Genomic DNA, 13,760 nt, shown 5'->3' on the forward strand with positions numbered 1-13,760 from the left:
TAAGAAGAATGTTGGTTTAAAAAGTTGCACAGACAAATTGAAAGTATTTACCTAATACATCAACAATAATTGTCTTCTTTCTTTCTCCGGCTTCATTTTTGGCAAGAAGAGAATAGACGCCTTGATGGCTCCTCTGGCAGTTCTTGATGACCATGGATGAGCTAATAGCTGTGGTCTCAATGGTGGCTTCTTGAGGTAAGGCTCTTTCATTCATGTTCCAGGTGACGGTTGGAGGAGGCTTTCCAGACACATAGGCAATGATTCGGATCACTCCTCCAGCATGGACGACAATTCTATCTCTGACACTGGCATCTAGCTGAAGGTCAGGTAAAACTGGAAGCAATTGAAAATTACAAATGTGATTTTTCCCCCTTCAATCTGAAACATAAATACTGATGGCATAAAAGAAGGATTGATAATTACCAAGTCTGTCTTTCATTTCAATGACATCTGTGACCTCTCCAGGTTCTCCAATGCCAGCAATGTTGACTGCTCTAACTCTAAATTTGTAGAATGCGCCTTCCTTTAATCCTGTCACAACAAGCTTTGTTCCTCTCACTTCTTTATCTTTACCCTGGGGAGAAATCATAAACATTTTAAAATTAGAATAGTCATCTGTAGCTTCTTGCTTTAATGACTTCCTAAAGCATCACCAGCAGCCTATTTAACTGTTTACTCTGGGAAAATTGTTGCTGGTTTAGGTTTCAGGGATCAGATACTACAGGCAACACTGAATGGAATAACTTGGCAGGAGTTATGCTTTAAAATTATTGTCAAACAATTAAACCTTTATTTATTTATTCCACATTCCAGGATTTATAACCAAAAGATTAGTAATATCATGACTTAACTTTTGATTAGATTTCTGACATTAACAGACGTTTGGAATTTGAGTTAAAATTATGCTATTTTCCTGATTTCTTAATCCAAAAAACATAGACAGAAGTTAATGGGATTGAGAATAACTAAGACATTTTTAGTTTATTCATAGTGCATTTCCTTAGTGCCAAGTTTTCCTACCTTTTCCCATTCTTCTTTTCCTTCTTCTTTATATTCAACGATGTATCCAGTTACTTTGGATCCACCATCTTTTAGTGGGGGAGACCACTCCAGATCTGCAGATGATTTAGTCCAATCTGTCACTTTGGGAAATGGAGGACCAGGAGGAGCTGGAAAGAGCCAGTATACATTAGTATTCTTGACTTTCCCAAGGCACTTTTGGAAAATAAGATTAAAAAAAAGGAATGGTTTCAAGGCTTACCAATTGGATCTCTAGCAGTCACTGGATCTGATGGCAGACTTGCTGGACCCACACCAGCAGCATTGATTGCATATACCCGGAATTGATAGTCAGAACCTTCAATAAGACCAGTCACTTTATAAGAAACACCCAGAGTCATGGCTTTGATAGGATCTCGGTTAACTCTCTTCCATCTCTTTGAAGTAGTGTCTTTCATTTCCAGCCAGTACCCTGTCACGGGAGAGCCTCCATCATATTCTGGCTCTTCCCAGTTGACGGTCATGGAGTTACGAGTCACGCTGCTAACTGTTGGTTTATCTGGTGCTCCAGGGACAGCTGTGAAAAAGATCATATTGATTATAAGAAATTTTTTTGAAAAAGTAAAAATGACTTTGTTTGTGAAAATGTTGTCCTACTTACAGAAGAGGTTTCTTGCTGTTTCAGGTTCACTGTCAAGAGGTTCTCCAATGCCATATTTATTCTGGGCCATGATTCGGAATACGTATTCATGGCCTTCTAGCAATTTGGGAATCGTGTACGTGCACTCTTTAGGTTCACTGGAGACACGGACCCATGTCTTCCTGTTAGCTTCTCTTTTCTCAATTACATAGTTTGTAATCTTAGACCCACCATCATCTTTAGGTGGAAGCCAAGACAGTGTCATTTGCTCTGCTGAAACAGATTCAAATTTTATGGGTCCCACTGGGGGGCCAGGACGACCTAAAATGGTTTAAAGAAGGAACCCTTTATCAGTCAGATGATTTTAAAGCCAAATGTTACTTATGAACAGAAAAACAAGTAGTTTTAACCAAACCATGCAGTCTTTACCCAGGACATTCAGTCTCATCTCCTTTGATGCTGTTCCCAGATTATTTACAGCTGTGATGGTATATAAGCCAGTGTCACTCCTGCGAGACTGTGGAATAACTAAAGTGCAAGTATCATCCACCACCAGTTTGTTGACATGGGTGTCATAGAGAACAGGTTCTTTGTTATCAGGCTTCTTTGGAGGAGCTTTAAACCAGGTTAGTGTTGGGAATGGCACACCTTTAATTTTGGCCACAATGTTAACATCAGTTCCTTCTTCAACCTCCATGAATTCTGTTAGATCGATTGATGGTGGGCCTAGATTATTGAAAAAAAGTTGTCATTACGAGCAAAAAGCATTGAGGGATAGAAAGTAGAATTCACAGTGACTATAAAGCTGTTTGAATCCACCGTAGTCAGACTTTGTAGCTCAGCCCAATGTAAAGAACGGTTCTGTCTTTAACACTATTACACTTGTTTGGGGAGCAGGTACACATGTGGCTGTATATCAGGGCTTGCCGCTCTTTATTTGGCATCATTATGCATGTAATGATGCATATTATTATATTCTCATATCCTGACAAAAGGGAAGAGAGGAGATTGTAGTAGGAGAGTATCATGGGACACTCTCTAATGTTTATGCAGAATTATGAAGGGATACATAAGAAGGTGAATTCCCCTTTTAAGAAATATAACTGTTAATAAAAGGGAAGGAATTTTCCATTTTGCTCAAATTTAGGACAGAAATATTCAAAGAGGGTAGCAACTACAGTTTCTTTACACTTAGATGAGAGAATAAACAGATACACAACAGTAGTGATGGTAATTATCAGAGGAAGAATTATTACCATATATATTATATATACTTCATTAAAATGGATATATCTTTTCTCATATAGAGAAATAGAAACTTGATTGTGAAGATAAATGGGTCTCAGCAGTTGCTAAGCAAATGACTAGTTACTTTCTGTCCCTTTTGAGGAGCATGCAGAGAAATTGCTTTAACCTCTGATAAGTAAAACAGCCTGCCATGGAGAAAATTACAGCGAGGAAATTACAGACATCATCTCCTTTGAATAGAGAAAAGTTAACAGGTAAGGGAATGTGAAAATTCTGTGGAAATTGAGGGAATGAGTAATTGAATAATGTGCCCATGTCTACATTCAAGCCATGGTGGCTTTCTAAGGTACAGATATAGCTCTTTTAATTTTGAACTATTATTGAACACCTAGGAAGGCAGTCGTAAGGAGGACATTCTTTGTCAGTACATTGGTACTTACATGTCTGGTCTTTGACAGTCACGGGGCCAACAGTGGCTGAAGGCTTGCTGACTCCTGCAGCATTGACAGCTTTGACTCGGAATTCATATTGCCCACCCTCTACTAGGTCTTCAACAGTAAATTGCAGTTCTTCCACATCACGCTTATTGCACTGCCTCCAGGCTTCTTTCTTTGTTCCAGTAGGGTCCCATGCAAGGCACTCAACAATATAGTGGGTAACAGGGGAGCCCCCATCATTCTTTGGGGGTTTCCATGACAGATGCACTGTGTTCTTTGTGATGAGGCCAATTTTGAGTTTAATAGGAGGATCAGGAGGATCTTTAAAAATAGTTAAAGGAAGTATTAAGCATTGTTTATAATAATATACTTCAATTTTGAGAAGATATTTTAAATTTAGACTTTAAAGCTTACATATCGGATCTCTGGCAGTGGTCCTCTGAATGGTTTCCACAGGTGGGCCAATACCAAAACGGTTTTCTGCTCGCACACGGAAGAAATATTGCTGTTCAGAGAGGAGATCAGGCACTATAAATGTGGTGCTTCCACAGTCTGGATTGACTTTGGTCCAGGCTTTTCCATCAATAGTTCTCTTCTCGATAACATAGCCTTTGATCCTGTCTCCTCCATCGTCATCTGGCATCTTCCATGAAAGTCTGCAACTACCCCTTGTGATATCGCTGACTTTCAGATCTTTGGGTGGGCCTGGTACATCTGTTGGATGTAAATCACAATATAAGCAAAGTTCCTTAAATGCTTAAACATGATTTGTTTTTATTCTTTTGCAACTTTCAAAGTCTTTCTTACCCATGACTTTAACTCTGCAATTTGCAGTCTTTTGTCCTGCTTTATTCTTGGCTGTGATGCTGTATTTGCCTGTATGAGATCGTTTACACTCCGGAATAATAATTACTGAGGAGTTTTCAGCAGTCTCGAGCTGTACAAAGAAAATAGTAGTCATACATTGAATGAAATCATAGTAGTATTGAAGTCAACCATATTTTGAATTATTTTAATTATTATTATTTTTTACCTGTGAATCTTCGGGTATGTCATGAACTCCATCCTATTAGAAAAGGAGACAGTCAGTTGTAGTATAAATACTACTCATAGTGATTCAGTGGAAAAAAGAGGAGAATGGTTATTTTCTTACCTTCATTGCTTTCTTTGCCTTTCCATCAAATTCCCAAGATGATTTTGGTGTTGGGCGTCCCTTGATGACAGCAGGAATCCTAATCTGTGAGCCAGCTTTACAAACCAGACAGTCCTGTGCTCCAATGTCAATGAAAACCTCTGGTTCCTCTGTAATACCACATACAATTTAACAGGATTTAACTCATATTTGTCAAAAAGTAATTGAAATATCTTCAATTGAAGAGTAATTGAAAAGTAAATTAATCAATTTTATAATGAGATCCAAAGAGGAATACATAAACTGAGTAAGTACTAGTACCTTGAATATCAGTGGCAGGGATCTCCCCGGTTGTATCACTTGGTTCAGATTCACCAGCTTCATTGACAGCTTTCACTCTGAATCTGTACTTCCTGAGCTCTTTCAGATTAGGCACCACACATTCACAGGTAGTTATAAGTTTGTCTGGTTCATTTACTCTTTTCCAGTCAGTAGTACCTTCTTCTTGCATTTCTACAATGTATCCTTTGATTGGGCTGCCACCGTCTTTGGCTGGAGGTTTCCATCCTAGTGAGATGCTTGACTTTGTTTTATCTTTTACTTCTGGGCAAGAAGGTGGCCCCGGTGGAACTAATAACAAAGAAAAAAAAGCTTCATCAGATTTTAAAGCTGATGAAGTGCTAGAATCTTTTACTACACATGATCATATATTATTTTTAATCTATTAAAATACCAAAATAGAAATGCTAAAAGGAAATACAGTTGGCTTCTAGAGAAGAGAAATAAAGGAAATGGTCTGTTTTCCTTTAGTGTTAATGAAAAAACAGAGAAAGCAAACAACTAACTGGGAATAGAAAGACTACTTACTATCTTGTTAGATTTACATTCTATTTACACATGATTGGTGAAAAATTACTTTACTTTTGAGATCCCTTTGAAGAAATTCTACAATAGCCTTTACTGAAAACATGATTTAAATTTAATTTGGCACAATATGAAAATTTTAAAATGATTCCATCAATAGCTAGCAAACCTGTGAACACAAACTAATCTTAATGCCCTTTAGGGACAGGATCAGTGTCTACAATAATCCCATAACAATCCTTTACCTTTCTGAAAGTGCTCTACAATTACAGAAATTATCTTACTCCACTTGTCTTTTTAATCTTAACTTTTCCCCCTCCAGTGGTTAATATGGATCCTTGCACAAAACACATGTTCAGTACTAGTTTGCAAATGAATGAATAACTATCTCCTTATATATGTATATATGCTCCACATAGCACTTGAGTATTTAAAATTTTCTTTTTAACAAATAATTGAATTTTTCTTCTATAGAGAATCTAATCAGATATATGGCAAATAGGATGAATTATTAGGCCACAGTATTTTTAAATTTTTGAACTAATCTGCTCATAGATCTTTTAGAAGAATTTTCCTCTCTTATTTGACCTCACAGACTACGCCTGAGAATCCTAAATCTTTGTTCAATAATATTATTGAAAAGCTAACAACACTTTGCTTTTTGTTGAAAAGTCTGGAAGGTCAGACTGTTTGGTGGGAGAGATGATTTCCCCAGTATCTAATGAGCTAGAAACTTATTTAAAGTATCAGAAGAGATAGCAGTTTATAGTCCAGGTCTTTATTATTGTGATTCCTCATAAAATATTTTGTTTAATCCAAGAGTTTACAAACTGTATGATTTTATGTATGTGTGTATGTATATATATGTGCCTGTGTGTATACATATATACTTCTGATAGTCTATGTGAATATGAACCTTTTTTATTTTAATAAAATAATTTGGCATAGAAAAATATAAGAAATTTAAGAGCAGAATTACCCATTTAGTGACTTTGTGCTTTAGAAATTAGTCCCTAGAAATGGAAGCATACTTACATATGGGATCTCCTGCAACCTCTGGATCTGATGGTTCACTGGGAGGACCAATTCCTGCAGCATTTATTGCCATGGCTCTGAACTGGTATTTAACGCCTTCAATCAAACGAGGAACATTAAATTCCACGCCTTTCAATCCTACTTTGGTTACTGGTGCTCGGCTAACACGTGACCAGTAAGGACTTCCCTCTTCTCTTTTCTCCAGCCAGTAGCCAGTAATTGGAGAGCCACCATTGTCCAAAGGAGGAGTCCAGCTCACTAGCATTGATCCTTTGGTGCGTGCCAAAACTTTTGGTTTTCCTGGAGGTCCAGGAAGGCGATAAGGATCTTGAATGACTACTTTATCTGATTTGCACTCATCACTGATTCCGTATTTATTCACTGCCCTGACTCGGAACTCATACTGACCATTGGGGATCAGTTTCCAGATCTAGAAATTAGAAAAATAGAAATTTATTGAAGAGAATATACTTATGTTGATTTTCACTCATTTAAAAATTCAACTTATTTTGGGAGGGATGACTATAAGAAGAAATAAATATATAGACTCAAAACATGGGAAGACAGAGAAAAGGAGAAAGCATTTTAAAAATAAAAATATGTAGATGTATTGTACCTGATAGTGGATCTCAATTAAAAGAGTATCTGTGTATCAAACGCTATTTACTAAGGAGCCTTATGTGTATGGGGCTAAACACTACAATAACAAAATAGCAGCTTATTGTGTGTGGTTTTGAGTTTAATTATCAAATTCCAAGGTTATACTAAAATGGCATCAAACCAGAGTAATGTACTTTTAATGTGTTTAAGAAAATATTTAGAAGAGTTTACCCCATATCTTTTCTCTACAGCAGTGTTGGTGACTTCCTCCCATTCTGTTTTCTTCCTACTTGCATCACGTTTGTCAATAACATAATGGGTGATTTCACTGCCACCATTATCAAGAGGGGCATCCCATGTCAAGTAGCAAGATTCAGCTTTAATGTCAGTAACAGCAAGGTTTCTTGGTGGGGATGGGCGGTCTGGAAAGGAATCAACAGAGAATATTGAGAAGGCAATTCTTAAACAGACACTGGATGACTTTTTGATGTAAGAAAGCAAGTCACCTACCATATACTTCAACGTGAACATTTCGGAACACTGAGCCAAGGCGATTGGAAGCAGTAACTGTGTAAGTGCCTTTGTCTTCCCGGACTGCTTTGGGAATGCTAAGCTCAGTTTTTGCCTCACTTCGGGATACCTCTTCCTTGGTTATCTGAAGTGCCTCAGTGGGTTTTTCAATTACGGTTTCATTTTTGGACCATTCAATCTTAGGCATTGGAAGGCCTGTCACATCTGCAGGGATGTGGACAGGCTCTCCTGCCTTAACTTTGATAGTGTCTCCTCGAACACTCAGACGCAACTTAATAGTTGGAGGCACTGCAAAGAGAAGAGAAAGAAAAAAAAAGTAGCAAAGTCATAAGGACATTTTTTCAACTTATGGGATAAAGGCACACTGTAAAATGCATTAAAATTATTATTATATTCAGATTTCGCACCTTCATCATCTTGTATGACTACATTAAGAGGCAGGGATGGTTCACTTTCACCAATTTCATTGACAGCTTTGACACGGAACTCATACATTTGGTGTTCATCAAGATTTTCAACCAGAAGAGATGTAGTTGGGCAGAGTCGCTTGTTAACTCTTTCAAAGTCAGGTTTGTCGTGACGCCGTTTTTCAATGATATATCCTTGGATGGGACTGCCACCATTACTGCGGGGCTCTTTCCAGTCAAGGGTGATAGTGGACTTTGTCCTTTCAGTGTATGTCAGCCTCTCTGGAGATGTTGGAGGACCTTTCGCCAGAGGCAAGTGAAAATGATTAGCATGAGATAAATATTCATATAAGAAATAATATTTCACTTCAACTTAATTATGTAAAAAATAGCCTTCTGTTTGGCATAACCTTACATCCTTATTTAAGGTCATTCCTAAAACTTGTCAGTTGCCAAAATTATAGACATTCATATAGACAGAATTTTTCTTAGCCAACTTTTCATCAAGATTATCAGTGAAAAATAGATCAAGGGCACATATGCTTTTTCATATTTAACATTTTAGATTATTTACCTTTGTAACTGGGGATGCTTCTAATTCTAATGAACTAGGAAAGTAAGTCTGTGAAGTTTTGCTTTGAATGAGCAGCTGAGAGCAAAGTGTTTTTTCTTTTATTAACAGATAGTGGGAATGTTTATGAACATACTTTGAGCCATGTTGCCTCACATGTGGGTTCAAAATATGATGGAAAGAGGATTTATGTAATGCTGCTGAAGTTTTCTTTCCTGAAGGACCAAACTAAGAGTTAAGCTTTCAGTGGTTAAACTAGACCCAATCCATACTTGTTCACTATTATTGCAACCAGAAGGAGTGGAAGCTCAGCTCTGTTCTGGTACCTCTGGCACAGCCTGTGGTATATTGGACATTCATAGATGGGCTGCAGCAGTGGTATAGGATGTAATTTTTTTTTTCAGGGGGTGATGGTGAAGGAATAAGTTCTTCTGTCTCTTGAGGAATGGGTCTTCCTCAAAGGTTTTGCTTTCTTAGATGGAATGTCAGTGCGCATTACTGTGTGTGCAATTTTAGTGTTTCGTATTGATTTCTGGGAGATTCCCTCTGGTTGGTTTTCTATTATTTGGAGGCTGTTTCTGGTTTTGGGCCTCTCTATTCTAACAGTATGGGGACTTTTTGAATATAGAGGAAGACTAAGGCATTTATCCTCAGGCAATTGTCTAATCTTTTCGAAGAATATTGAATTCTCTCACTACTAGGCTAGTAAATTTTAAAAACCCGACTTCCAATGTGTTCTACTGGAGAGACATAATATGTCTAAACTACTTCTAGGTTATTATTAAGCCCCTGTAGATCCAAGTTTTTCAGTACAAAAAACCATGCATGATTAATATACTTAGAGTCACAGATTACACTGAAATTATAGCAGATATGATATCTTTAATGTTGCTAATAGTTTTTTGATTTACTTCTCTTGTTACTCTTTAGCTATAGATTTTGAGACTGTTGGGAGTTTGAAGCCATAACGCTCAGTAAATAATATAACCAGAAGCAAAACATTATTCTATAAACACAATGAAACCTTCTCTTTTACCTAGTGGATCAACTGCAAGAATTGGTCCTATTTCAACAGGAGGGCCACAGCCAAACTTGTTCTTGGCAATAACACGGAACTTATATTCTTGTCCCTCAAGCAGACCTGTGATGTCACATTTAGATCTCTCAGTCTCTATTGGTTGTCTCCAAGTATGCATCTTGGCATCTTTTCTTTCAATGATGAAGCCTGTTATTTCACTTCCTCCATCATCTTCTGGATCAGACCAGTTAAGTAGACACATTTTTCTGTTTGTTACAACAGGTTTTAAATCAAGAACTGGACCAGGGACATCTGAAAACAAAACAAAGCCAAAAACCAATGTAATAAGATAGTAACATTTGGGAAAATCCTATGAAAATCAGTGTAACATTCCTTACCAAAAACTTCTACCCTGGCTGCTGCAAATTTGGAACCACAGCTATTTGTAGCTGTAATCACATATCTGCCATGGTCTTTTCGCAGTGCATCCTTGATAATTAGTTCAGATTTGGTTCCAACATTGTCTATTACAACGCGGTCTTTATCCAGCTCCCCTTCTTCTTTGGTCCATACTTTTGTAGGTACAGGACGACCCGTTACCACAGCTGGAATTCTAAGAGTCTTCCCAGCCATTATTTGTATTCCACCCTTGACAGAAACATCCAGTTCCACAGTTGGAGGCTCTGTTGAAAGAGAACAGTCATACATTAGCCCATGAAAGATTAAAAAATAGTCCTGTATAGAGAAAATATCCATAATTTTATTCCAATAATGTTAAGTACCTTGTGGTTCAGCCACAGTAACAGGTTCTGTTTCTCCAGGCGGTCCTTCCCCTGCGACATTGACGGCACTCACCCGAAGTTTATAATCAGCACCCTCTCGGATTTCTTTGACTGTGTACTGACGGACCTTGATCATCTTCTCTGTGCAGCGTGACCATTCATTTGTGCCAACCAACTGCTTATCAACAAAATAGCCAATAATTTCCCCACCGCCATTGAAAGCTGGGGGTTCCCATTCTAGTTCAATAGTCGTAGAGCTTGTGTCAGTGACTCTTGGGATAGGTGGCCCAGGCGGAGCTAGAATGAATGAAGATATAAAAATCAACCTCCCTGATGATTTTAAAATGTACAATAACTTGTTCTACTCCACCTTCTTCTTAAGGAACTACTTACAGATTGGATCATGTGCTGTTTTGGGATCTGAAGGTGGACTGAACTTTCCAGGTCCAGCTGCATTTTCAGCACATACTCTGAAGACATAGGTGAGTCCTTCTAATAAGCCATCTACATTGGCTTTCAAGGCATTCAGAAGGCTTTTGTTGACACGAGACCAATGTGTACTATTAACCTCACGTTTTTCAAGCCAGTAACCCAAAATGGGGCTTCCGTTATCTTTTGGTTCATTCCATTTCACTAGCATACTGTTGCTGGTAACATCTTCCACAATGGGCTTATCTGGTGCATCAGGTGGTTCTGATAAAAAAAAAAAAAACAAACACATTTGAATTAATTCCCTAATATGACATAAAATGCAATTTTATAAGCTGTAGTAATTATATACCAAAGTACATGGTAAAAGGCAAACTTTAGATGTCAAAGGAAACTTACCAAATGGATCTTTAGCTACAAGTGGCTTTGAAACACATGGTGGACCTGGCCCAAATCTATTTTCAGCTCTTACACGGAAGAGGTACTCTTTTCCTTCAATCAGTTTTGTTACTGAATATTTGCAATGTCTAAGTGTTGAAGTGACAACTATCCATTCTGAGTCAGGTTTTGTCTTGTCTTTCTTTTCCAAAGTGTAGTTTATGATTTCACTGCCACCATCATCAAGGGGTGGTTCCCATTTACAAAGGACTGAGGTCTTTCTGATATCTTCAAATACAAAGTTGATTGGTGGTCCCGGTGTATCTAATATTTCAAAAGAGAACAGTAATCAAAAACATGTGTGGGAAGGGTTGCTATGGAAAATGTAAATGTGAGCATGCTCCTCTGACATGATTTCTGGTTTTCCCACATCTATCATTGTATTCTATTAGCTAATAAATAACAAGGTCAGGCGATTTCTTTTACATGGCCAGGAGATAAAATATGACTGAGGATAACTTGCTGAAGCTATGTCCCATTTCTTTTAACTCTCCCCCAAACTTTTTATTTTTATGTTTTACTAAAACCTTTTTCAATTGGAAAGTGTAGTTTTAATGACTCACCTAACACACTGACAGTACAAGGAGCTTTTGCGATACCGTGGTCATTTTCAACTTTGATCATATACAGACCATGGTCAGGTCGGAGAGAATCTCGGACGCGTAGCTGAGATTCTCCCTTTTTGCTGTTGTCAATACTCAAACGCTGTGTCAGAGGCAGGACAAATGGTTCTTCTTCTTGAACTTCACCCTTCCTTCTTCTAACCAAGGGTGCTGCACGCTTCTTAATTTCCTCTGGTACAATAGCATTCTCATCCTTTATCCATGTAATAGTTGGGTAAGGTGATCCAGAAATACTTGCATCAAGTGCTATTTCATCACCTCGTTTCACTTCTAGGCTTGTTCTCAGAATGACTTTGGGGGCATCTATAATGATCATAACCAATAAATGTTTTCAGTTCTGATGAAAACAACTGACAAAACATTATTTTCATTTATTTCAAAATGGGAAAGTGGTAACTCCATTAAACAAAACTTACCAATGGGATCTACAGCTTTGGTTGGAGGAGTAGCCCGAGAAGGTTCACTAATACCCGCGGCGTTCTCTGCTCGCACACGGAATTGATACTCTTTCCCCTCTTCAAGTCCTTTTGCTGTATAGGTCAGGATTGGTACCAGGTGTTCATTGCATCTCTTCCACCTTTCTTCACCCTTAGCAATCTTCTCTATGATGTAGCCCATTATCTTGCTTCCTCCGTCATACAAAGGTGGCTTCCATGTAATAGTCATTGCCTCTGCTGTAGGATTATGAACCTCTACATCTACAGGTGGATCAGGGGGTTCTGAAGAATAAGAAAAAAAAGTTAGTATCAGGAAAACCACCTTCTTAAAACAAAACTATGGTTTATTAGTTCTTAGCCATAGTACATCTATGCCCAAACTTACGCTTTGGATCTTGGGCAATGACTGGATTTTTCAGTTCAATATATTCTCCTCCACCAATCTTGTTGACTGCTTTAACACGGAAGAAGTATTCACCATTTGGTATGAGATCCTTCACAGTCCACGACAGTTTATTCTCACCAGACATGACTGGTATATATGTTCTTCTCCCAGCTTCTCTGCGCTCCAGGACGTAATGAAGAATTGGGGTTCCACCATCAAATTCTGGAGGTTCCCAGGTTAACTTACAAGAACTCTTGGTAATGTCACTTGCTTTAATATCTTTGCATGGTCCAGGTAGGCCTATTACAGAAATGGATAATTATTCTAGTAATCCTGAAAAATCAGCATTTTAATAATGCACTTGTCTCTAAGTGGGGCTATCTGTATTTTGGGTAGGATAATCTTTGATGTGCTGGAGTGGCATTCACACTGCAGAGCATTTAGCACCCTTGGCTCCCAACTACTAAATGTCAGTGGTATCTACCCCAAGTCTGTGTGCCAAGGAAAAATGGCCCCACAAATATCCAGACATTATTTGCAGAGCCGGGGGGAATGCAGAAAATGTTACTATCCCTGGTTGAGAACACTATGGGAAAATGTGAAGCTGTACAATTAAAAAATTGTGGTCATTTCAATATTCTTTGGGTATGCTAATATATTTTATTTAAATTAGTATTTCACATGCAAATAATTAAAACTAGTATAAATTACTCTAATAAGAGTTTAGCAATTTCATCTCTTTAGAATTGTTTTACTTCTCATACGGAAAGACATAATCAGAAGTGACATTTAGTTTACAAGTGGCCAGTTCATGAAGTCATTTATACTGTTAATAGCACTGCAAAGTTAACTAATTTCCTCTACATGTGAAGAATGTATGGTGTTTCTTCAAACAATGATTACCTATGACTTTGACATTGATTGAGGCTGTTGCTGAGCCGAGCTTATTCTCCAGTGTAATGGTATAAACTCCGGCATCTGCATGGACACTCTTGGGAACTTCAAGGTGGGCTGAGATGTGATCATTCTTCATTGTTAATCTATCACTTGCTTTAACTTCTTTGCCATCTTTATGCCAACTAACAGTTGGAACTGGGACAGCTCTGAAGGGAACAGGAATGCTTAACTTTTCACCTTCAATAACAATAATGTCATGAGTCTCCAGGTCAATTGTTGGCTTGCCT

General features: G+C 38.0%; 1 protein-coding gene across 4 annotated transcripts in view; it reads right to left on the reverse strand.

Moving 5' to 3' along the window:
- Nucleotides 1-13,760, reverse strand: part of TTN (titin) — a 273,480-nt gene that overhangs the window by 72,895 nt on the left and 186,825 nt on the right. For all 4 annotated transcript variants that reach the window (XM_015110458.3, XM_077957272.1, XM_077957273.1 and 1 more), the window contains 25 exons: nt 13,480-13,758; nt 12,577-12,876; nt 12,171-12,473; nt 11,695-12,057; nt 11,093-11,395; nt 10,658-10,957; nt 10,265-10,561; nt 9,881-10,165; nt 9,501-9,794; nt 7,894-8,193; nt 7,466-7,774; nt 7,187-7,377; nt 6,356-6,785; nt 4,778-5,086; nt 4,478-4,626; nt 4,358-4,390; nt 4,132-4,261; nt 3,739-4,038; nt 3,328-3,645; nt 2,069-2,365; nt 1,661-1,960; nt 1,262-1,576; nt 1,021-1,169; nt 424-574; nt 52-333 (listed from right to left, as the gene is read on the reverse strand). In XM_015110458.3, coding sequence (XP_014965944.3) covers nt 52-333; nt 424-574; nt 1,021-1,169; nt 1,262-1,576; nt 1,661-1,960; nt 2,069-2,365; nt 3,328-3,645; nt 3,739-4,038; nt 4,132-4,261; nt 4,358-4,390; nt 4,478-4,626; nt 4,778-5,086; nt 6,356-6,785; nt 7,187-7,377; nt 7,466-7,774; nt 7,894-8,193; nt 9,501-9,794; nt 9,881-10,165; nt 10,265-10,561; nt 10,658-10,957; nt 11,093-11,395; nt 11,695-12,057; nt 12,171-12,473; nt 12,577-12,876; nt 13,480-13,758 — 6,687 coding nt within the window. The remainder of the gene's footprint in view (nt 1-51; nt 334-423; nt 575-1,020; nt 1,170-1,261; nt 1,577-1,660; nt 1,961-2,068; nt 2,366-3,327; nt 3,646-3,738; nt 4,039-4,131; nt 4,262-4,357; nt 4,391-4,477; nt 4,627-4,777; nt 5,087-6,355; nt 6,786-7,186; nt 7,378-7,465; nt 7,775-7,893; nt 8,194-9,500; nt 9,795-9,880; nt 10,166-10,264; nt 10,562-10,657; nt 10,958-11,092; nt 11,396-11,694; nt 12,058-12,170; nt 12,474-12,576; nt 12,877-13,479; nt 13,759-13,760) is intronic.

This window comes from Macaca mulatta, chromosome 12 (assembly GCF_049350105.2).
Source record: "Macaca mulatta isolate MMU2019108-1 chromosome 12, T2T-MMU8v2.0, whole genome shotgun sequence".
In the NCBI taxonomy this organism is placed as follows: Eukaryota; Metazoa; Chordata; class Mammalia; order Primates; family Cercopithecidae; genus Macaca; species Macaca mulatta.